The sequence below is a fragment of the Watersipora subatra genome, chromosome 9, assembly GCF_963576615.1.
Source record: "Watersipora subatra chromosome 9, tzWatSuba1.1, whole genome shotgun sequence".
Classification (NCBI taxonomy): domain Eukaryota; kingdom Metazoa; phylum Bryozoa; class Gymnolaemata; order Cheilostomatida; family Watersiporidae; genus Watersipora; species Watersipora subatra.
In genome coordinates, this window is record NC_088716.1 from 54,873,692 (window position 1) to 54,898,128 (window position 24,437).

Sequence of the window (24,437 nt, forward strand, 5' to 3'; positions counted from 1 at the left end):
TATAGATATCAATCAACAAATACAAATTTTTATGTTACAAACAAGTAAGGCACTTGTAGAAATGTTTTATTACAATACAATGTGTATACTAGTAAGCAATATAGATAAAAGAAATTGTGCCTAATACGATGCACAATTTTGTACAAAGTCCAAGCAGTTCGCCAGAGATACTATTTTAACACAAGTATAAAAGTAGTCAAAACGATAGTGTTGGCTGGATACAAGCACATAGCAGCTAACACGCCAGCCTATCATGGAATGTAAAATAGTAAAATTTCATTTAATTTTAAAATAATTTTAAACTTGCTGGAATGTTGCTTAATGTATAAAAATAATGCATAAGGAATGTACATATGGAATGTATGACAAGAGAGTCCGAAATGACAACAGCTTGGACTATCCAAGATGAAAAATGCATAAACAATTAAATGAACAAAAGGGCAAATATGGCTGCCAAACCAACGGTTAGTAGAGCGGGTGAGATCTGGTATGCCGATGACATTCTGCACATCATCCTTTCGTACCTGTTGGTTTTGTTCTCAAAGAATCGTTTACGATTGGCTTCAATGAGGTCCCCGGTGTAGAAATACTCATTTGTTCCCTTCCATGGATACTCATAGCCCTGCTTGCAGTTGCACCGGTAGCCGTTGTGCAGCCTGAAACCTCTATTCTCTATCTTCTGACACTGCAAGCAAGCCATGCATTACAGTTTTATTGGTGTTGAACATAAAAGTAGAGCTAAGGAACGAGCGTGTCCAGTCAAACAAATGGAGTATTGTTTAGAGTATTGTATGAATGTTACAATAATTAGAACTGGACTGAGATGGAGCAACAGCTATTGATAAAGAATCAACCTGTAATGACAAAATGTTGACAGTGAGCTCTCTCGATTTGGACGTTAGCATTACAACTTAATTCAAGTACCATGAAAGGTACCTGTTTCTAAAACAAACATAAAAAAAGATAAATGGTCACTTGCCATCGCATAACTGTCAGACTCTCTCTTCATCTGAGAAAATCAACATCACAAATGTCTGACACAATTAAATCGACTAGCTACCCACCCCCCTACAAGGTGCCTATATATGGATGCTGCTAGCTACCCACCCCCCCTACAGAGAGCCTATATATGGATGCTGCTAGCTACCCACCCCCTACAGGGAGCCTATATATGGATGCTGCTAGCTACCCCCCCCCCACAGGGATCCTATATATGGATGCTGCTAGCTACCCACCCCCCTACAGGGAGCCTATATATAGATGCTGCTAGTTATGTTCACTGACACATACACCCCATCTAATGACTGTATACACTCAATAACTTTGATAATTCTCAAAAAGCAATGTTTTTATTTTTTCAACTCCATCAAAACCAAATATGGAATTGCCTCCCTTAGCATGTTACAATTCATAAACAACACAAGTTGCATTGCTTCTAGATTTCAAGATGAGGGAAAATTAAAATTCCATTGTAAATATACATGTATGTGAAGATTGAACATGTTTTATCACTAAGATACCAGATCAATTGAAACCTTTGCAAACTTTCACAGTGGATTGGAATTATAGTGACACTGTGACAATTCACCAGAACCTCAAATTATATAGCAATACATAATACAAGGAAGTAGTGCAGGAGTAGAAGAGGTATCAAGCCTGGTTCACACTATATCACCGTATGTCGGAGTTGTCCTTTCAGTGTTCATCGTTGACTATGTGCACCAGGGATCGATAGCATCGACGAAGCAACACGGATATGTCGCCAAGCATCGACGACAGCATGTACAATGTGAACTATTTCAGCGATATTAATTTGTGGTCGCGGATAGCATGATTCATTTCCGTTTATGATAGTTGCTGTGGGCTTAGCATTTGATTCAAGCACGCGAAAACAAGAGGTTTCTTTGCAACAAATTAAAAAGAAAAATGAGAACACTAAGTTACGGAGTGTTTGCGGATGCTTGTGGTTTGGGAACATTGTTATCATCGACAGCCACCGAAGTATTGTGGCAACAACGCCGAGATACGGCGATATAGTGTGAACCAGCCTTAAGGGCTCGGTGATAGCTAATAATAATAATCAGCCAAGTTTTGTAAATGCTTCATAACAAAAGAAGCAGTGAGACTTGTGGACTTGTGCGTGTAACAGTGGAACTCTCAAGGTATAAACACGCTAGCGAGTTTCTCAGCATTTTTGATGGCGATATCTCATATGTAAGCCATGAACAAGTCTTGCCCACCCAAACACACTACTTTCAGCAATTAAACGTTGGAGTTACCCTTGTTAGGCCTCTAGCTTGCTAATTGGCTCTCATCTAAAAACCTAGTCAAATACAAACTAACTACCTAAAGGTTTACCCTGAAGTTTATTAAAATGGGTGAAAAAAACTGATCGGTCTTGTACGCTATAGCAAAGTCTGACCACAAAAAACCTCTAAAATTTAACAACTAGACAGAGATCGCTGAAACACTCAAATTATGTCCTATCAATTCAATACTTTGCTGTAATACTAAAAAGTTGATAATAAAAAACGATCAATTTACTTTGTTCGTTAAACCAACTTGTAACTTTTTACTGCTTAATTTGGAAATAATTCAATTTTCTTGAAGCAAAGCGGAAAAGAATCAAGCAGAAGACTAGTTTGTTTATTTCTTCGCAAGGTAGGCGTGTTGAAGTAGTGAGTGGACTTTGTGATTGGTTACCGATGGAAATAGGTCAATCCATCTTGTGCGTAACTTACCATACTAAGTGGTTTTAATGAACGTTTTGTTACCTCGCTGAAAACACTCACTCCACGATGAAACTCAATTGTGTGTTTATATACATTTAGAGTAGGTGCAACAGTGAGACTACAGCAAATGATATATTCTATGATTATTGGCTACATAAGCATATTGACTGAAAAAACAATGCAGAGCTCAGAAGAGTAATGAAGACCATAGCAAAACTGTGTTTTGGAAGCCAAGTATTTAAAAAATATACGAGAGCGTTAGTATTAAAACTAGTGCGAGTGGGTGAATACTGATCTAAGGGTGCACATATCAAATCATATATATAAGTATACATAGAACTATCCATGTAGCCTTGTGACACCTCAGTTGGTATGCCAATATACACAACATAATGTGAATCCAAAGCACTAAAGCACTAAAGTGTATGCGGTGCACAAGGCAGCGTGTATGAAATGTTGATGTTTGCCACCAAGAATTTATCACTCACAGAAGTCAGGTGATAATTCCGCTAGTGCCAAACCCCAACATGTTTGTTACAAGCCAGGCTTTTGTAGAGTTACACCCTCATAGGGCTGCTATTGTAACACAACACACCCCAGCAGCCAATCATTGTAGTGCGCACAAAATGAAGACAATCACACTTGGTAGAAACAAGGTAACCAGCAAACACAAGAGATCTCCATTTTTAGAATAAGCATTCTTTCAGTACCATGTTCAATTTCTGAATATTTTTACAAAATTAACCTATTTATTCTGTGTGGCAATACAAAACACTTCCTTGTACATAACGAATTAAATATAAAAATAGACTCATAAAATTATCTAACATTTAACCCACTGAAGCACAGTTTATCATAGGGCTAGCAAAAGATGGGAAACCCTCTTTTTATGAATACGAATTCGAATCCCATACGAAGCAACATTTTTTTCGACATCCAACTGTGGCTTTGGACAGACAGATGGATGAATACAGCTCTTATTATAGTAATAGTTAAGCTATTACAGCGATAAAAATACCTTTATTTTCAGCATCTATCTTTACTGTGTATAACGTTTACTTACAGTTTGCGAGGCAACAAAGTATGGGCAATGTCAGATAAACACACTAAATTTTTAATCAACTATAACATACGCAGCAACAAGATGGTTGCAAGTAGTAAATTAGCTGGAGTTGTGCTGCATCAGAGGAAGACAACTACAATTAGTCCTGGAAAGTAGCAATGAATAATAATGTTAATGAGCTTACATGGTTTGACTGCATCAAGAGGTTGTCTAATACCCACTGATCATGGAAGAAAACTATGGGTCATCGCAAGCATAATATACCTCTAAATAGGAGAAATGGCACCCAAAGTGATTGGCCAATACAAGAGTGCACGCTTTAGCTGCACCTATTGCGCATGAACAAGGCGCAATAGGTGCAATTATGAGCCTTGTTATGAAAGATTTAATTAACTGAACGTAGCGCATAGCGAATGACATTGGGCAACAAGCCATGACATTGGGCAACAAGCCGATCTTTTGTGTTCAATTTCATAAATTTAATGTTTTTCATGCAACAAAGATTTGTGAGAAGCAATATTTTACTGAGGTTTATAAGCCAAAGGCTTGACGATAGCTGAACGATCAAACTAGATCTGCTAGCAAAAGGCTTTAAAGTGAATCCAAAAGCATAACTAACTGCTATAGCTACAAATGCCCTGCACACTTCTTCCATTGTCATCTAACAAGCTGGGGCTCCTACTTTGAACTGTATTGCAAGATCATTAGGCATATGCATTAGTTGGTTAATCACGACAACTGACGGAGTATACTTGATAAGACCTAACGCGTGCTTAATATCTGATGGATATAATTAGCGAGTGCTTTACAAAGATGACAATTAGCACACAGACATGAGCTAGTGTTTGACTGATAACAACAGATAACAACTACAGCACCGGTAATACATGTAGCACTTCCCGACAAAAACATATGGCAAGTAAACAGATTTGGCAACTAAAGAGGAAGGAATCAGGTGAAATATTGACAAACACATCTTAAAAAATGAATGAACCACAAAGAGGCGACAGGCATTGCTTTGATCAAGGAACCGAGGGATGCAAAATGTATTGTGATATTTGTGAACAAGCGATAAGGGTGAATAAGGAAAAGAACAGAACTCACGTATGTAGTTGCGTAGTCGCAGCGAGCTGTGCCCATAAAAGCATTTGAGGCGAAGAAGTCAGACGGGCACTGGTCTATATCGAGCAGGTCCAACTTGACGTCAACAACCACTACACCTCTGTCAAACACAAATAATGCATGTAAAACAGCATACTGCGATTGACAGAGACTTCATACTCTAAGACTAATATTAATGTGAAAATTTCATAGATCCATCAAAAAGGTTGAAAAGAAATGGAGAATGTAATACGGACTGTACAATGTGCCCCCGAGTTACAATGTCCCTGTTTAACAGTCTTTTCGCCTTACAATGTGGAACACGTTGTTTTTCCATCCCCTCGTTAAGGCATTTCTTCCGCTATACATTACCAAAAATGTCTCTTGAAATTTAATGTCGGAGTCACGATGATGCCGATATGCTATTGGCAGAAATCCCTCCCAAAACTCCTGAAAGCGATATGATGCTCACTGTCTCAATTCAGCATTCTTTGTGTTTTGTAAATGCTTAATATTGCGTGAGTGAAACGAAAATTAGCGAAAAGTTAGCGAAAGTTAAAATTTATTACGCATTTCAGCGTTTAATATAATATTCACTATAAACTTTAATTCATTATACGTATATAATTATATGACTACATATATAACTTTAATACATTAGCCATGGGTTCTAAGATTGATAACGACATTAAAGGAAGAAGAAAATAATTACCATGCAATGAAGCCAGAGAACAGCTGGTAGAATAACTATTGTTACCAAGGTTAATATACTATTTTGTTACTAATTTTGAATATGTACAATACTTATATAAAATTTGGATGTTTTTTTACCAGGTGTTTGCATTAGATAATTACTATGGGTTTCTATACACCTCTATGAAATTTTCACCTTACGATGCCAACACTGGAACGAATCAATGTCGTACGGCGAGGGTCTATCGTATGTAAATGACTACGTTATACCATGACCCTAAAAGGTCTACCTGAACTCGGTGGGACTTCCATAGCCTGTGTTACCAAAGAATGGTATTCTGTAGGAAAGCAGCCAATCCTTAACATATCCATCACACTCAAAGTAAGGGTCACTCCAGATGCCGTCCTCGTAGGAAGCGGATTGCCACACTAGTGGGTAGTCCTCGTGCTTCCTTATATTCTTCCCAGCATCATCAGCCCTAGAGAAGCAAAAGCACAGTATGCAATCTACCGAACGAGCTGAATGAAGACCATATAGTGATGGTAGAAAATAGAAAAAGATATATGATCACCTGATCCAAGGGTTGAGAATATACTTCTTAAGTCCCGCTGTGTTATATGACCAGCGTCTCTTTATATCCTTGAACCACTCCTTCTCCGTGTACCTCATTCGGTCTCCGGCAAGGTCAGAAGCCTTGTAGTTGTCTAGTCCTGTTTCGGGATCCACTAAAATGCAATACTAAACATTAACATTGGCCAAATAATACACAATGTAACATAAAGTGAGTTACGAAGCAATACGCAGAGTTAATTCACAGTGAAATACGATGGACTAGACAACCCTAACTTAACATGTCAAGGTGAAGAAATAATTGTAGCTATTGCATCGCTTGTTCAAATCAGAAACCTGCCAAATCAGCTGACAATGAAGAACGAGTGAGGAAAGTAGATATTGGCAACATGTAGATATACATGTATGTATATGTTACATGTAGATATACATGTATGTATATGTTACATGTAGATATACATGTATGTATATGTTACATGTAACATATATGTTAGATATGTACATGCAACAGATGAAAATATTGAGTGAAAAGAGTTCCTACCGACTTGGTACGCATATGGTCCGAAAAGCTCCTTGGTCACTTCGCGCACAAATGGAGTACCAGCAATAATCTTAGCTAATTCTTCCAGGAGCTCATCATCATTTACTTCGCCCTGAATAGACATCATAAGCTGACGCAGCGCTCCCTCCAAATTTTCTGTGTCAGCACGAATAGTTGCGTAGGTCTTGAACTGGTCCGTATCAAAGAGGAGACCAATGCCTTCGATGTCCGGTTCAGCCAAAATGACTGAGACAACCTCGGAGAAAAGCTGTTCTTCCTTTAGGAGTTTGTCTCCCTTAACCGTACCTGAGAAAATGTATGTCCGTGTAGCCTTATGTAATCTGACAAAATAGGACTAACCTGTCTGTGTGTACAACAACCATTACTGAATGCATGAAAAAATTATTGCCCACTTGGTTTTAGCTAAAACCTATCAACCAAGTCAAGCTGGAATGGACGAATTTAGGAAATGTATAAGAAACACAAGTTACAAACAGTTGCTCTCGAACAGACTATCGGATACATATACAAATACTGACACGGCTTTGTCTAAATAAAAATGATGTCCAGTAGACCAACCTCTTGTCATTAACATGCTTTATGCTTATGCTTTATGCTCATTAACATGAGAACCCTGAGATCACTAATATTCTTTGTAACAATAATAAAAAATGGAGGTTGTAAACTCAAAACTCCATAAATTACTTAACAAAGGATACACCTTGATGTGAATACATGAAGCCACGTATAGATACATGAGAATACACAAGAGCGTACACTACACTAAGTTTAGATACATGAGAATACACATGAGAGTACACTACACAAAGTATAGATACATGAGAATACACATGAGAGTATGCTACACTAAGTATAGATACATGAGAATACACAAGAGAGTACACTACACAAAGTATAGATACATTAGAATACGCCATAGTACACTAGACTAAGTGTAGATATACGAGATTCTGAGAATATTTGACAGAGTACAGTACACTTGTCAGCGCTGCACTGTGAAAACGGACGACCATAATTAGAGATCGATAAACCAGAGAACATATTAAATAGATTTGCCATCTAAAACTACCATGGAATTGCATTTCAAAGAACAGTTAGTCGGGTACACGGTGTGCCACATTTGGTCACACAACCTACCATAATCTTGCTGCCCATCCACATTTTGAAGAAAGCTAGACAAAAAGTCAGCAAGACGAACGCCAACTCGGCCAAATCTCTGTAAAACCTTCTCTACACCAAACTTGACATCTCCTGGCAGCATCAGCTCTTCTGGAGAGAAGCTTTTACAGTTGGCTCCAGAGATCTTGTTCTTGTGGTCAAACACCTGAGTGGCTCTGCAAGAACAAGTTTTGGTGGAATGGATTAGGCATACAGAAATGGGTTCTAGGCATCAGTCAGGGCGTTTCATACAAGATCATATTATCCTGACAGGGAAGGTAACTGGATAAATGGGTATTGTCAACAGCCGCCTGCATATCACCTGTCAAAATTGATTGCATTGAATGCTGTTCTCTTCTTTCTGGATAAAACTTTCTCCTCTTTTTTAACCTCGCTTTTCTTGGTCTTCTTTTCCACCTTGGTTTTGTGACGCGCAACAAGACGACGCCCTCTTGCTCCAAGGCCAAGGTCAGAGTTGAGATCAGCCAAGTAAGTCATGGCTTCAGGAGGAATCTTGTCCAAGTCTGCAACCCTTCGTTCTTTGAATCTTTGCTCTTTTGCCTCTCTTAATGTTGACATCTGCCAGTAGTCAACAGACCACAATAGAGTTATCAGATAAATCGATACAATAGGGAAAATCTATCTAAGGTGCGCACATTTTGCAGAAAGAAACGGGTTAAATTAATGATATTTGCCTTATCTACATTTTTGTGATTAATAGAGAGCTGAAAATGTTTTATACACCTGGCAAAATACACCTGCGATGTGCTAAATACCTCCAGATATATGTTAAATACACCTGCGATGTGCTAAATACCTCCAGATATATGTTAAAGATGTAGTTGCGTCAAAAAAGTCAATTAGGACCCATAAAAGGCTAAAACATCAGCTACAAATTGATGCCATTTTTGTCTTTGTAGACGAACCCTGTCCAGAGATATATGCGTTTGAATGAGGCCCTCTTTTAAAAAGCTCACGTTCCAGCGGGTGCCTATTTCGTGACGTCACAAGCAAGGTATCTGAAACGAAACCACGAGCAATAAATATGAGGTCGATTCGTTAGCCAATCATGCGTGCGAAATTTTTATATAGGCCGTAATAAATGTTATCACTCGTAAAACGCGTTGTCTGTGATCTCGAAGATTCTCCTAATTAGAGAATTCATTCTCATCGTTACTGATTCAACGCGTTTCAACAATTACTAAGTTATACATAGTTTTAAAATGGCTTCAAGTTCGAGCGACTGCGACTCAGAGTTATCTGAGCAACTTTTAGTAAAAGATTGGAGTAGACAGCCTATGGTCAAAGCTGACAGGCATCAGCAGCGTTTTGCTGCAGAGGAAGACAGAATGGAGGTAAATTAACTTAGAGTCTTCTATACTTCAGTAAATGTAATATTTTTATAGTCATAAATACATATACTAATTAATAAAATGATAATTCTTTGCTATCTCCAATCATCGTTTCATAGCTTATCTGCCGTTTTACCTAGCTATAATATTTTTTTCGAATTTTCTTTGGTAAATTAGAGTCATGATTACAAATTATTTTCACTCGTAGGAAGTGGGTAAAATCGATTGATCATTGCAAATCTTTAATTTCCAGAACCAAAGCTTCGAATAGTTGTCTTGGCGTACTTGTGCCTTTATTAAATGTTTATTCGTTTTTAAAATTACACTCGCAATCTATTTAACTCCCAATTTGGAAGCCGTCAATAGATACGCTTTAGAATGATAATCTATGAATGACATATTTATTGCATCTACTTTGTTTACATTTACTTGTTTTACTGATTACAGAATGTTTATGTCGTCCCACCAGCCGAAGAAGCTTTGTCAGTGTGGAAACTGCCATAAAGGAGAAAGCGAGACTTGAATGCGTGCTGGATAAGCCATGATGTTTTGTTTGAGTTTGTTGCAGTAGATGAATTTGTCTTATTGTATCAGCTAATACTATGTGAGTGGCCACGACTTGATGAATATTTTTAATAAAAGCTTTATGCCGAGATGAAAATATTTTTGCTTGTAAAAATTATATAATAAAATAATATTGTTGAAGATAATGCAAAACATGATTTGCAGAATATTGTAGTGAATCGGATATGGTATATGGGTGTCCGCAGAACTGGAGAATGTGAGTTCAAATCCAGTTTGTAGCAGACTTCTCATCCTTAAAACTCTATCCCTGTCTATATTCTTTTCAAAGAGGTGGCTTGCTTATTTCACTTATCTAGTATTCGGTAAGAATAATACTAGTAAGAAACTAGTACGTAGGCAATAGGTAATAGGCGACATAATGTGGGCGGGGCTTATGGGAGGCTGTATATCGTTTGTATGGGTAGCTGCAGAACTGTGCTGATACAAAGACCGCGTTCTACAAAAGTGACTTGACAGAATTACCGTAGACCGGTAGAATTGGTAGTCGGTACCCAAATGTTTACACAACATTTGGAGAAAGTGAGTAGAACAAATTTTCAATTTTCGTTATTTGAGGCCTTTGAAACATTCATAATAATGCATCTGTAGCAGGATTTAAAATTTTATTCTAGCCAACATGAGCAAATACAAAATAAGATATATGCCAATAGAGCCGCGTAAGACTAGACTTTTATCGCAAATACCCGATGTGAATACGAGAGATAGAGACAGGTTGCCAAACGCGTGACATCATTTTGGGCAAGTCTGGGCACGTTTTGGTGGCCTGAGCGTTTTTACGGCGATCAGATTTTTTCGGTTTTAATCTTCAAATATCTTGGCAATGCGATCGCGTAACACAACAAAAGACATATCAACTGATAGAGAAAAAAAATGCTTTCTTTTAAGATCAACTTAAATTTGACGCAACTACATCTTTAAATACACCTGCGATGTGCTAAATACCTCCAGATATATGTTAAATACACCTGCGATGTGCTAAATACCTCCAGATATATGTTAAATACACCTGCGATGTGCTAAATACCTCCAGATATACGTTAAATACACCTGCGATGTGCTAAATACCTCCAGATATATGTTAAATACACCTGCGATGTGCTAAATACCTCCAGATATATGTTAAATACACCTGCGATGTGCTAAATACCTCCAGATATATGTTAAATACACCTGCGATGTGCTAAATACTTCCAGATATATGTTAAATACACATGCGATGTGCTAAATACCTCCAGATATATGTTAAATACACCTGCGATGTGCTAAATACCTCCAGATATATGTTAAATACACCTGCGATGTGCTAAATACTTCCAGATATATGTTAAATACCTCCAGATATATGTTAAATACCTCCAGATATATGTTAAATACCTCCAAATATATGTTAAATACCTCCAGATATATGTTGAATACCTCCAGATATATGTTAAATACCTCCAGATATATGTTAAATACCTCCAGATATATGTTAAATACCTCCAGATATATGTTAAATACCTCCAGATATATGTTAAATACCTCCAGATATATGTTAAATACCTCCAGATATATGTTAAATACTTCCAGATATATGTTTACAACAAATAGATAATCGTTCGTAGCTAATTGCTATTGCAAATATGTTATAACTGTACTGATCCCCTGCTAGTTTTTGAGAAGCAGACAACTTCCAGCAACTCAAAAATTTGGGCTGATATCATCGTTATAATGTAGTTGTTATAATTATAGTTATAATAATTTATACAAATGTTATATCCGAGTTTAGTGGAGGCTTGGAGCAAATTAGGCCATTTATATGGTGAAATCGGTTTCTACTTACGAAATGTTCTACTTACATAACGGCTTCCGGAACGAATCGCTTTCATAAGTAGAGTTCCACTGTATATAGTAGAGATGCCCCGATTCTAATTTCACCAGTCAATTCAGATTCAATAAGATTCGATATACCGATTCTTATTGAAAAATAATCCGATTCAGATACCGCTTCAGATCTTTTGTGTTGCGTAGATAATTGTTAATTTTATTATGCAAATATAAATATAATTCAAAGAAAATATAAATATTGATGTATTTATTTGTTTGCATTTATGGAAAGAAGATATACATGTATATATATTCACATACTGCCATACCGTGCATCTAGTAACAAAACAGTCCATGTTTCTTGAAAACTGTTACCTATTAATAATGGTAATTACTGTTAGTGGTACAACTTTCTCTGTGATCATGAAGTCTCTCTTCTACTGCTGAACGAACTGCTGCGCCTGCACAAGTTTAGTTCAAATAAATGTTTCTTTCAATTACCGTTAGTGATTCAATTACCTCAGTGAGACGCCTTTATCTTCTATCACTATCGATGTAGCCAGTCGTACTGAAGGACTTACTAGCCACAGATGATGGAAGACAGGCTAAATACCGATCAGCCAATGAGATTATTTTATGCAATACAAACGATACATCATATCATCAGGATCGAGAGAGAGATGAATAGCTTTATGCATCGACTACTCAAATTACTTTCGTAATGCTAGCAAATAGAAACATTACACCGCATTCTTGTTGCTCATCATTATTCTCGATTGGCATTCTCGATAAATCATATCGCTGTAATTGGGAAATACCGCACTTTGTGATTACGTCCTGACTAAAGCCAAAAGATTCCTCAGCTGTGTAGATGTTTATTAGGCTATAGACATGAAATAGCTTGTGTGACAGGCCCGGAATTCATTAGGTAAAAGTAAGGAACTTGCAGCTGATAATTTTTTATTAGTGTAGCATGCTAAAATACGGTTTTCTGCTAAATAGTTGATCTGTAAAAAAGTATCTGAACTATCCGATTTTCAAGAAAAGATCGGCCGATACGGATTCAGATACTTAACACCCATATCGGCACCGATACCGATATTAAAACCGGGGCAGCTCTAGTATGTAGTTCTATTACTTTTAGAGAAAAAGATTTTGGGTAAAAGCAAGCTCTAATAAAACGTTGGTTATGTAAAAGAAAGCACAAGAGCAAAGAGACAATACTCACCTGTTTAGGAACCACTTTACGAAGAAACCTCTTTTGAGAATTGGAATATTTAGTGATGCCAACCATAGCATCACTAATATATTGCCGCTTCTGGTCCTCTTCAGCAATCCTATCATTGAGCTCACTCTTGGCAGCTTCAACCTAATGAATAAAATACGTTGGCTGTGAGTCTGTCTCTCTTTCCTATACCCACAAGGAAGAGCTTGTAACAGCAAACATGTTAGGGGACTGGTACGACTTCTTCCTACGCCCCCAATTCAATATATCAGTTACGCTCTCCCAGACATGTACATGAGATAAAAATAAAGTTTTACTTCTAGCTATGCGGGATACAAAAAAGAACTTAAAATGAGCGAAATCGAAATCAGACTGCACTTTTGTCTTAAACTTTAATTAAATCGGCAGTATATAATAGCGCATAGCATATATGGCGATGTATCTAAGTTCTTCATAAATCTAAGATTCAGATATTCAAAATAAAAAGCATTACCTTCAAAAATAATAATTGCTTAACATTACTGACAGTTTGGTTTAAAGTAAATTGTAATGACTCATTTAAATTTCTAAATGAAAATAGACAAAATTGACTTAACTTGTGTATCTAATAATGCAAACGAAAAGGAAATGAGGAACTTTGAATTTCTTTGCTGCTAGAGCAATGATATAGCTAGCACAACATAAATTTTAGACAAAGTTTGAAAATTAATAAAATGTACTCGTGTATAGAAAATTGTAAAACTTAGATGTGGAAGGTCTCTGTGAATCTTGCTGATAGAATAATTTCGTGAGAAACTTCTACAACTGACATTAAATAGCAGTAATATTTCTATTAATGAGTAGTAGTATCAACAAGGCAATAACATCATTTGTCAAATGAGAAAAATTGAATGCAAACGCATTTGCTATAGTGGTGAAAATAACAATCAATCTGACTAGACTTTGGAACATACAGAGGAAGTGTTCAGCGCAGTCATCCATAGCCAATCAAGTTGAAGAGCACGAGTGAACAGAACAGGCATAGCCAATCAAGTTGAAAAGCACGAGTGAACAAAACTGGCATAGCCAATCAAGTTGAAGAAAACTAGTGAACAGAATTGGCATAGCCAATCAAGTTGAAGAGCACGAGTGAACAGAACTGGCATAGCCAATCAAGTTGAAGAGCACGAGTGAACAGAACTGGCATAGCCAATCAAGTTGAAGAAAACTAGTGAACAGAATTGGCATAGCCAATCAAGTTAAAGAGCACGAGTGAACAGAACTGGCATAGCCAATCAAGTTGAAGAAAACTAGTGAACAGAATTGGCATAGCCAATCAAGTTAAAGAGCACGAGTGAACAGAACTGGCATAGCCAATCAAGTTGAAGAAAACTAGTGAACAGAACTGGCATAGCCAATCAAGTTGAAGAAAACTAGTGAACAGAATTGGCAGCTAAAACTGCCCATGCATGCTGAAGAAGACACTACTTACCTCTCTCTTCTTTCTCTTATTAACTGTTCCTCGAATACCAGAATTGTCTTCTCGCTCGGCATTCAGTTCAGGAACGACATACAAGTCTACAATAATGAACACATTGTATATAAGTTACAGTGATGCAATCAATGCTCGCTGTGACAAATATCGGTACACCGAACCACTGAGGGACTGTCTACAGCTTGGCCTGACAGCAGCTCGGGTCAGCTACTCACCATCGCTCTTAAGGCAGTGAAAGCCAGCTTTATATTCCTCCTCGGTAGCTCTTTCAATAGCGACCCCGAGGTAAGGACCTTGTATGTAGTCTGGATAACGGAATCCTGGCCGGCACTCACAGATGTACCCGCCCCTCTGGAAGCCGAATCCAAACAGCGGCTTACACTGTAATGCGTAAAAAATTTCATTAGTGACAATTATAATACGCTATTATTAGACATGCAAGGGCCTGAGTAGAGGGACAGTCCACCCAGGTCAATCGGAGGATCTCTCCGGTATCACCAAGGAGTGAGACGGAACAGTTGCCCGGCCATGAACCTTGCCGGAGATAAATAAGAAGCCAACACCCCTGAAGGTTTAACCCTCAAGGCTTACTTGAAGCATGTCGGTGATAATAAGCACTAATAGTAGTAATGTTAGTACTGCATGCTGCTACTCCTACTGCATGCTGAATTGTAAGGAAAATGCCGGTACACACAACACTAGTAGACGTTCTAAACAATGCTTTAGTAATGATACAAGAACACATACTCCTAAGACAGATTGCAGAATGAGTTGACATCTATCCAATGGAAAAAAAAACGAAATAACATACAAAAGTGCTCTCCCAATGACAACGATCTATGTTGCCGAAGTAGTTATCACCATCATCGCCGGTGTAACGTTTGCAGGGGTTGATGTCTATGTTGAGAAAGTCTACGTCAGCAACAGCAACTCCGACCCTCCTATAAACATTCAGTCATACCAGGTGGGTAAGTGATATTGTTGACTACGGAAAGGTTATTGCGCAACAATATAAAAATTGCAAGAAAGAGTTTCTAAAATAACTTTTAAAATAAAAACGGCATCAAAAATTTAAAAGCAGACTTGAAAACAGTCTTCAATTAATTAGACAGCTGAGTAATTGACAGAGAAATGTAATTATATATTGAGATTAAGAATAATTAAGAATAATTCCTTCAGGCAACCAGCTCAATTTAACTTGTCTCTTACATAAAAATACAAAAACAATTTTTATCAAACAAAGACCAAATCCTAATGAACAAAGTGGAAATCAAGAAAATGGAGTACCAACAACCCAACCAGGAAACTGACTAATGAGTGTAACAACAGAGAAGGCTTACTTGTTTGTTCTGATCCCCTCATACACACCAGACCTAACATTCCCTGGTACATCGGGATCATATGTGTATCGGGGAAGTCGGTCGAGTATAGGAGCCGCCGCGCTGACTATCCACTTGTTAGATCGACCGCAGTCGAAGTATGGCCGAGTAAAGAGTACAGGCAGCTTCTCTTCGCTATCAGTTATGAATGGCGAGTATGGCCCCACGAACTTGAAGCCAGCAACAATTTCTTTGGACCCAGTGACTGAGGAGTATTCAAGATCGACATTCACCTCATCCCTACAAGTGAGTAATTCTTCTTAAAAGAAACTCGGAGAGCGCAAAGAGTTCCGCTCTGTTTGCAAAGGTCTAATAAGCTGAGATATAAAGTTCCGTCATCTCTAGCAACAAATGGCTGACGGACCTATGAGAACAAAAGATACTTACGATCTGCCATCATCTAGGAGCTGAGGGAGCCACGTGTTATACCAGTCATTTATCTTATAAGCGTCTAGGGTGTAGTTCCTGGTGGGTCCAGCGCCGTAGTCTGTCACAGTAAACTGAAAGTATAGAAATACACGAGTCCATTGATAAACTTACAGAAACCTCACATAGCGCATCTATACTAAGATCACACATTTAGAATATATAGTTAGAATATGACTAGCTGAACTTTGGCAAGAACCAATCTTGTCATGAAAAAAACTGTCTGCAAAAGCATCCTGGCCATCTAGCGGAGCTCTAATCTGCCAATTGAAATAGAGAGATCTTTCAGCTTTTGAGAAATATTAATCATCACACAGTTTCATGAGCTTTTCTGTGTTAAAGGTTTCCGTGTTAAAGCATATTTTTCAGCTATGAAATATCTCACCAAATTCCTATCTTGGCTTTCTATTGGTGAACAAGAAATCTTTTAACTACATGTGTCTATACCAGTCATTCAAGATTTTATAACCGCAGTGAGTCAACTCACCTACTGTGTGACATCACTAGGGTATCTAGTCTCAAAGTTCGATGTCTGAATATTTCAGTATCAATGATGACAGCCAATTATACCGTATAACATTTTACAAATAATTGTTTTGGCATAAGTAACGGCGAATTCAACATTGGCATATCACATTGATCTTATTTCTTGGGTTTTAGGTGCTTTTTTATTTGTATAAGCATGAACAAAAATGGGACAACCATATGGGTATATCCAATTGAAAGTAGCTGTGAAGTGATAATTAAGATGTCAAATAGAATTTTAAAACACATATAAGACACTACCATGGTCAGATCAATATGACAACCGACCAGTTTATTACGACAAAACATTTTACAATGTTTACAATTTTACGTGTTTTACAATTTAATATGAAGCCCAATCACAACTTATCAGCAACTCAATCATATGAAGTTTTGACAGGGAAAAAAATTTGGGCAAATACTTTTCTTGGCACGCGACGTAACTTTTAACATACGACATCTAAAGTTCCTGAACACCTTGTAAACCATTACGCAGTTTTCCTTCAATAGTTTGATTCTAAGACTTTTAAATAATAGTAAATAGTGCTCTGTACCGGTCCTTTTTTAGTTTTAAAAACATTAGGGGTAGCAAAGCGTTTCGTAGCATAAAACAACATTTAAAAGAAAAACATGAGCAAACATTTTTGAATCGACTGAATGTTGAATCTCTGAACATGTTTAGTTGCTATCTAAACAAACAAAGTGAAGGCAATACAAAGGAAGAAATGTAAAATTGAAGAAAACAGCCATAAAACCTAAAGAACTATAAACCTAAAATTATAAATACTTTAAATTAATTCAACATTCCAGCAGTTTAAGTTACACTTACTGTCTCATAAATCACCATGGACTTACACTTACCGTCTCATAAATTACCATGAACTTACACTCACTGCCTCATAAATCACCATGGACTTATACTTACTGTCTCAAAAATCACCATGGACTTACACTTACTGTATTATAAATCACCATGGACTTACACTCACTGCCTCATAAATCACCATGGACTTACACTCACTGTCTCATAAATCACCATGGACTTACACTTACTGTCTCAAAAATCACCATGGACTTACACTCACTGCCTCATAAATCACCATGGACTTACACTTACTGTCTCATGAATCACCATGGACTTACACTCACTGTCTCATAAATTACCATGAACTTACACTCACTGTCTCATAAATCACCATGGACTTACACTTACTGTCTCAAAAATCACCATGGACTTACACTCACTGCCTCATAAATCACCATGGACTTACACTTACTGTCTCATGAATCACCATGGACTTACACTCACTGTCTCATAAATCACCATGGACTTACACTCACTGTCTCATAAATCACCATGGACTTACACTTACTGTCTCATAAATCACCATGGACTTACACTTACTGTCTCATGAATCACCATGGACTTACACTCACTGTCTCATAAATTACCATGGACTTACACTTACTGTCTCATAAATCACCATGGACTTAAACTTACTGTCTCATAAATCACCATGGACTTACACTTACTGTCTCATAAATCACCATGGACTTACACTTACTGTCTCATAAATCACCATGGACTTACACTTACTGTCTCATAAATCACCATGGAGTTACACTCACTGTCTCATAAATCACCATGGACTTACACTTACTGTCTCATAAATCACCATGGACTTACACTTACTGTCTCATAAATCACCATGGACTTACACTTACTGTCTCATAAATCACCATGGGCTTACACTCACTGTCTCATAAATCACCATGGACTTACACTCTTTGTCTCATAAATCACCATGGATTTACACTTACCGTCTCATAAATCACCATGGACTTACACTCTTTGTCTCATAAATCACCATGGACTTACACTTACCATCTCATAAATCACCATGGACTTACACTTACTGTCTCATAAATCACCATGGACTTACACTCACTGTCTCATAAATCACCATGGACTTACACTTACTGTCTCATAAATCACCATGGACTTACACTTACTGTCTCATAAATCACCATGGACTTACACTTACTGTCTCATAAATCACCATGGACTTACACTCACTGTCTCATAAATTACCATGGACTTACACTTACTGTCTCATAAATCACCATGGACTTACACTCACTGTCTCATAAATTACCATGGACTTACACTTACTGTCTCATAAATCACCATGGAGTTACACTCACTGTCTCATAAATCACCATGGACTTACACTTACTGCCTCATAAATCACCATGGACTTACACTTACTGTCTCATAAATCACCATGGACTTACACTTACTGTCTCATAAATCACCATGGACTTACACTACTGTCTCATAAATCACCATGGACTTACACTTACTGTCTCATAAATCACCATGGACTTACACTTACTGTCTCATAAATCACCATGGGCTTACACTCACTGTCTCATAAATTACCATGGACTTACACTTACTGTCTCATGAATCACCATGGACTTACACTTACTGTCTCATAAATCACCATGGGCTTACACTCACTGTCTCATAAATCACCATGGACTTACACTCTTTGTCTCATAAATCACCATGGGCTTACACTTACCGTCTCATAAATCACCATGGACTTACACTTACTGTCTCATAAATCACCATGGACTTACACTCTTTGTCTCATAAATCACCATGGACTTACACTTACTGCCTCATAAATCACCATGGACTTACACTTACTGCCTCATAAATCACCATGGACTTACACTTACTGTCTCATAAATCACCATGGACTTACACTCACTGTCTCATAAATCACCATGGACTTACACCCACTGTCTCATAAATCACCATGGACTTACACTTACTGTCTCATAAATCACCATGGCTACACTTCAAGCCGCTTGTCATGACAATACTTTGATAATGATAAAAAACATCAGCAAAGACGCATAGCCTTTACATGACTAAGGCTAATTCCCATTGGTTAACTCTTTCACTACTGCGATAAATCGCTATTTTAACAATGTTAATTCAAACGAATTTGCAAAAATTCGATATACCACTAGTATTTATGCAATATCTAGAGAAACAAAGCAGATATCGCTTTACTGTAAAATGCATCATATTCAGAACAAAATTCTCTACAAGATAAGTATAAAATTGTTCAGTGAATCCCACTCTCACAAAACTTCTGACGCTTCCTTTACATTGAACGAGCGGAGTGGGTTTCTTATTGCCATGACGATAGCGATCTGGTTTTTCTGTTTTGGAAAAATAATTAGGAATGAAATTGCTGAGCAAAAAGATTTTCAATTGGTTGCACAGAATTGGCAACAAGGTTGTTTCGTTGGAGACAAAATTTAGTTGGTCTAGTTTAATGTGTAGGCTTCGTGCTGAAAAGAAAAGTTCTATTTATAAGCCGATATATCGGCTTACGGTCTGCACTTCTATTACTGCGATAGCCGATACATCGGCTTACAGTAGCGAAAGAGTTCATCTATTTTTCAACATGACGCATCGTTTAGTAGCCTCGGTGTGTGTGTGTGTGTGTGCAGCCACAATAAATATCTATGTGATGCACCCGATGCACCGGTGATGCATTTCGTTGCTGTCTGGAGCCAAGCCGAATGCTGATAGCCCTATGTTAGTAACATACAAAGACCTTGATCAATGCATACAATGAATATGTAGGACTCTGCTAATGTTTCTAAAGTTTTACTTGTCCTTGGTCATCACATGCGGGCAGAGAGGCATCATTACAGTAATTATAGAGCTTGTGCAGTTAAAGCTTATATTTATAGTCTTGCCTTCACATCACAAAACACAATGCAAAACGTAGTAAAATAGATACCTACACAGCCTGTAAATATATATCTTATACCTACATGTATCTATATATATATATATATCTCAAAGTTTGTGTGTCTGTCCTTGTCTGTGTATTTCCAGCTATAGCTGTTAAAATCTTGAAAATTAAATTCCGCATTCTGATGGATTTGAACTCACGGAGAATGTGACCGCAGGTTTAAAATGCACACTCCACCACTGAGCTATTCGAGGCATAGTGATCCAAGACACTATCATATACTGTATAGCGTATGCATGTAATGACGTATTATTTGAGTATTGCTCCCATGCGTTATAATGCCCCTGTTATAAAATATTTTCCACCCGACTTTAGGAGAAAATACTTTTTCGTTATTTTTTTCATTAGGGCAAATTTTTCTGCCACAGGATGTTTAAAACAATTTCTTTCAAAATTAAAATTGGGCGATTTGTGCACTGATTATAAACGTTATTAAGAAATATACGTTGCTCGCCATGGCGAGTTCAGCTGTATTACTTATGATAAAAACGGATTCGCAAAGGGATAAATAATAAAATTTTGGTTCAAAGTTTACTAAAATACATATTAAAACTTCCTTCAAGTGTGTGTTTAGTAAACTAAATTCATTTAAGGTAGAATCGGCGTTATGTTACACGTCTGTCTTGAAGGTAAGAACTTTCCAAGAAGTACAATGTAATGTTATATTATCTTGGGCTGCAGATCATAACCACAAAATGCACTAAAGTAATTATAGGTACCTATAGTTACTAAGGTTAGCATAATATTTTGGTACTACTTTTTAATAATGATTTTTGCCAGGGGGTGATTGCATTAGATAATTACTATGGGCTGCTCTACGACTCTATGTACATCTATAGCCTACGATATTTTCGCATGCCAACACTAAAATGAACTAAAATCATAAAATTGTATACCAAATAATATTTCATTGTAATCGTAGCAAAACAGACTATATTTAGCCATTATTTGCTAAAGATTTCACATCTACATTTAAACACTTTTACATTTTTATTTTTTCTCCCAATTTATTTTAACGAAGCACTTATTTCAAATAATGAAATTTAAAACTTACAGTTGTTTGCAAAAAATTTGAAAAACTTTACAGTTGTTTTATTGTTTTTCTTAATTCATTTGAACTGCACAAAATACTTTGCTCATGATATAAAATTTGAAAGTTACAAGGGTAGCTAATGTTATAGGTTAAATAAAAATAAGTTTTCTGTGCAAAGACTTTTTTATTTCCAGGTCATTAAGCTAGTATAATTGTATATATATATATATATATATATATATATATATATATATATATATATATATATATACAGTCAAACATGGACAACTCGAACTTCACGGGACCGAGCGAAAGTGTTCGAATTATCAGAGCGTTCAAGTTATCAGAGTACTGTCACAAGTCCATGTATTTACTTATTTAATTGTAAATACATGTACATATACAAACTATAATATAAATTAAAAGCACAAATGGCTTGTTTCAAATTAAATGCTTCTAATGTAAAGTTTAAAACGTTTTTATCAAAAAGTATAGAGATCTTTCTATCACTTGAGATCGGTTCGTTGTTTGAGGTGATGTTATTGCCAGGACGGTTTTTAGATTGACATTAGCAAAACTTGATCATTGTTGAAATGCTCAAAAGAAAAGACATCTTTTTCTTTTGAGCTTACCCACAATCAATTTTGCCGATTTTTCTTGAAGTTTATGCAAAGATTACCTCACTTTACCTTGCTTCCGAAGGGCGATCGCTAAGCGGATGTTTGGTATAAATCAAATTTCACCAAACCTTTAGAAAAGTCGTTGACAAAAATATTTTGCCGATGGTGGTAATAACGACGCTTATGAATTACGAAAAATTGAGGTTTACCTCTATGGCTTGGAATAAAGTGATTTTCTAAAGCGATAACAACCGTTTCGGTAGCTGTTGGGCAAAAAAACAGCTGGAGTTAACAGTGTTGAGTTCGAGTTATCTATAGCAATTTATCATTACGTGGGAATGGACCAAAGAAACCGTTCGAATTAACCATGTGTTCGAGCTATCCGTGGGCGAGTTATCCATGGTTGACTGTGTATATATATATATATATATATACATGATGTTGAACCTCCATAGATCGCCAAACATGATGGAATGAAAGATGTCGGGGTAAGCAAGCATTCATTTAAAGCAATTCATATATCAGTCTAACAAGGGTCAAGCGAAAATGTTTCAAGTAAATTTGACAGTAATTTTCGTCAACATTCTATCTAATTTATATTCGTTCCCATCTCCTAATCAACAACTCTACAGCAATTTCATATGCATGGCTACTTACTGTGTTATTGGTTGGCTCTCTTAGCCAGTTAGCAGGATCATTGAAATCGTCTATGCGCCAAGAGCGAGGTCCAAAAAGTGGAATGGTTTGATTGACAGGAACTTGAGATAGGAAGTTAGGGTAGAATAGATTCTGATCAAAAAACACTGCTGAACCTGAAACCAAAAAAACCAGAAATAATTAACATTTATAAACTTGACCATTAAAAATTAAATCTAAAAATGCCTTTTATCGCACCACATCCCCTTCATGAATTATATAAGTGTAAAAATGCTTTAACACAGCTTTAGTATACCAAACAACCTTGCAAAGATTGATTAGCCTCTGCATGCTACCAAACAAATCAACATATTCTAGTGCATAGTGAATTGTTTAAGAGTGTAACTGTTCAACTTAGAAGACCATCAGTAAAGTTAAAAACGATGACCTACCTTAACTAAAATAGATTAACTTTAGGCCTATCAATTTATTATTATGCACCAACTGGAGTTGCCACACTATCTCTATGTTAAACAAACCCTTAACCAAATCCTTATAGTTAACCTATAGGGAGGTTAACTGAACTTACAAAGCAGTTCGAGCACAAATGAAATAATAGCATTTACAACCATTATTATGACTGAGAGAGTGATGGCTATGAAGCATACCGTTTATCAATCCCAAGTTTGCTGTAACGTCTGCAGTTAAGCCCAAGTAGTAGTAAAATAAACTAGGTTGATCAGCGGCGTTCCATGTCTGATTCAAGCGTTGAAAAAGATAGCTGTATTTATACGCATTAGTCAGGACTGTCGAATGCAGCTGTAGCAGGGCTGTTCTATTTCTATAGTAGTTTCTTTCAAAATCTGATGTTCTTAGTTTATTAGTCTTCACTTGGTTGCTAACAGATGAAGCTGGAAAATGCAACTCTTCTCGACTTTTCGCCACACAATTAAATTCATTAACTGCGTCCATTCTGTCAATAATCCTGTCGAAGTTGTCGTACTTCATCCACTCATATACGCTTTCTCCAAACACTGATAATGTCAAGGCAGTAAGATAGATAATTAAAAGAAACTTTCGATCCATGGTAAATCAAAAATTCGCAGCAGGTATGGACCTTCACCAGTTTTACAACATTATTTGAGCACTACAACTATGAACTATGACTGAAGCGTCTTTCAATGTTGACCTATTTAAACTGGAATGGAGCGAATGACAACGCAAACGGCAATTGGCTGACGCTATACTTGCGGTAGAGGACAACTTCGCAATCAGCAAGAAATTGATTGTTATTGTCATCCGTTTGGGCTACCTGAGCATTTGTAGTCAAAATACCATCTATAGCTCCCGTATAGCTATGATTGCGATTCAAAAAATGATTTTCATCTCTTCAAGCTGAGACTACGTGTATAGTTGCATCAAACGGATGACATCCAGGAAAAATTTTTAATCATCCATTTTTGCAGGTCAATGCAAGATAGTGTAGTGATTTGAGCCCATTCATAATTACTGAACTTGGCCACATATGTGTAAACATTCACAGTAGGCGCAATGTTTTCATGTATGAATTTTGTTTGTATGACTCCAACTGAAAAATAACCTTTTAGTTACTGAAGAACTCCATTCGCAGATAAATTTTCATAATACATGT

At 36.9% G+C, this 24,437-nt stretch overlaps 1 protein-coding gene across 1 annotated transcript; it reads right to left on the bottom strand.

Annotated features, from left to right (window-relative positions):
- Positions 1-51: 51 nt before the first annotated feature.
- On the bottom strand, positions 52-23,964 carry LOC137404650 (uncharacterized). Its single transcript, XM_068090874.1, has 15 exons — positions 23,455-23,964; positions 22,808-22,962; positions 16,089-16,201; positions 15,663-15,941; positions 15,134-15,263; positions 14,538-14,703; positions 14,320-14,405; positions 12,852-12,992; positions 8,203-8,459; positions 7,860-8,056; positions 6,702-7,007; positions 6,162-6,315; positions 5,880-6,068; positions 4,900-5,017; positions 52-685 (listed from the first exon to the last, which is right to left on the bottom strand). Exons 1-15 carry the CDS (start codon positions 23,870-23,872, stop codon positions 425-427), a joined length of 2,970 nt encoding a protein of 989 aa, XP_067946975.1. The 5' UTR covers positions 23,873-23,964; the 3' UTR covers positions 52-424.
- Positions 23,965-24,437: the final 473 nt, after the last annotated feature.

Coding starts and splice junctions, on each gene's coding strand:
- LOC137404650 (XM_068090874.1), bottom strand. CDS start 23,872: ATGGATCGAAAGTTTCTTTTAATTATCTATCTTACTGCCTTGACATTA. Junction 14,704..15,133: donor GTCATTGGGAGAGCACTTTT/GTATGTTATTTC, acceptor TACGCATTACAG/TGTAAGCCGCTGTTTGGATT. Junction 6,069..6,161: donor ATTCTCAACCCTTGGATCAG/GTGATCATATAT, acceptor TTGCTTCTCTAG/GGCTGATGATGCTGGGAAGA.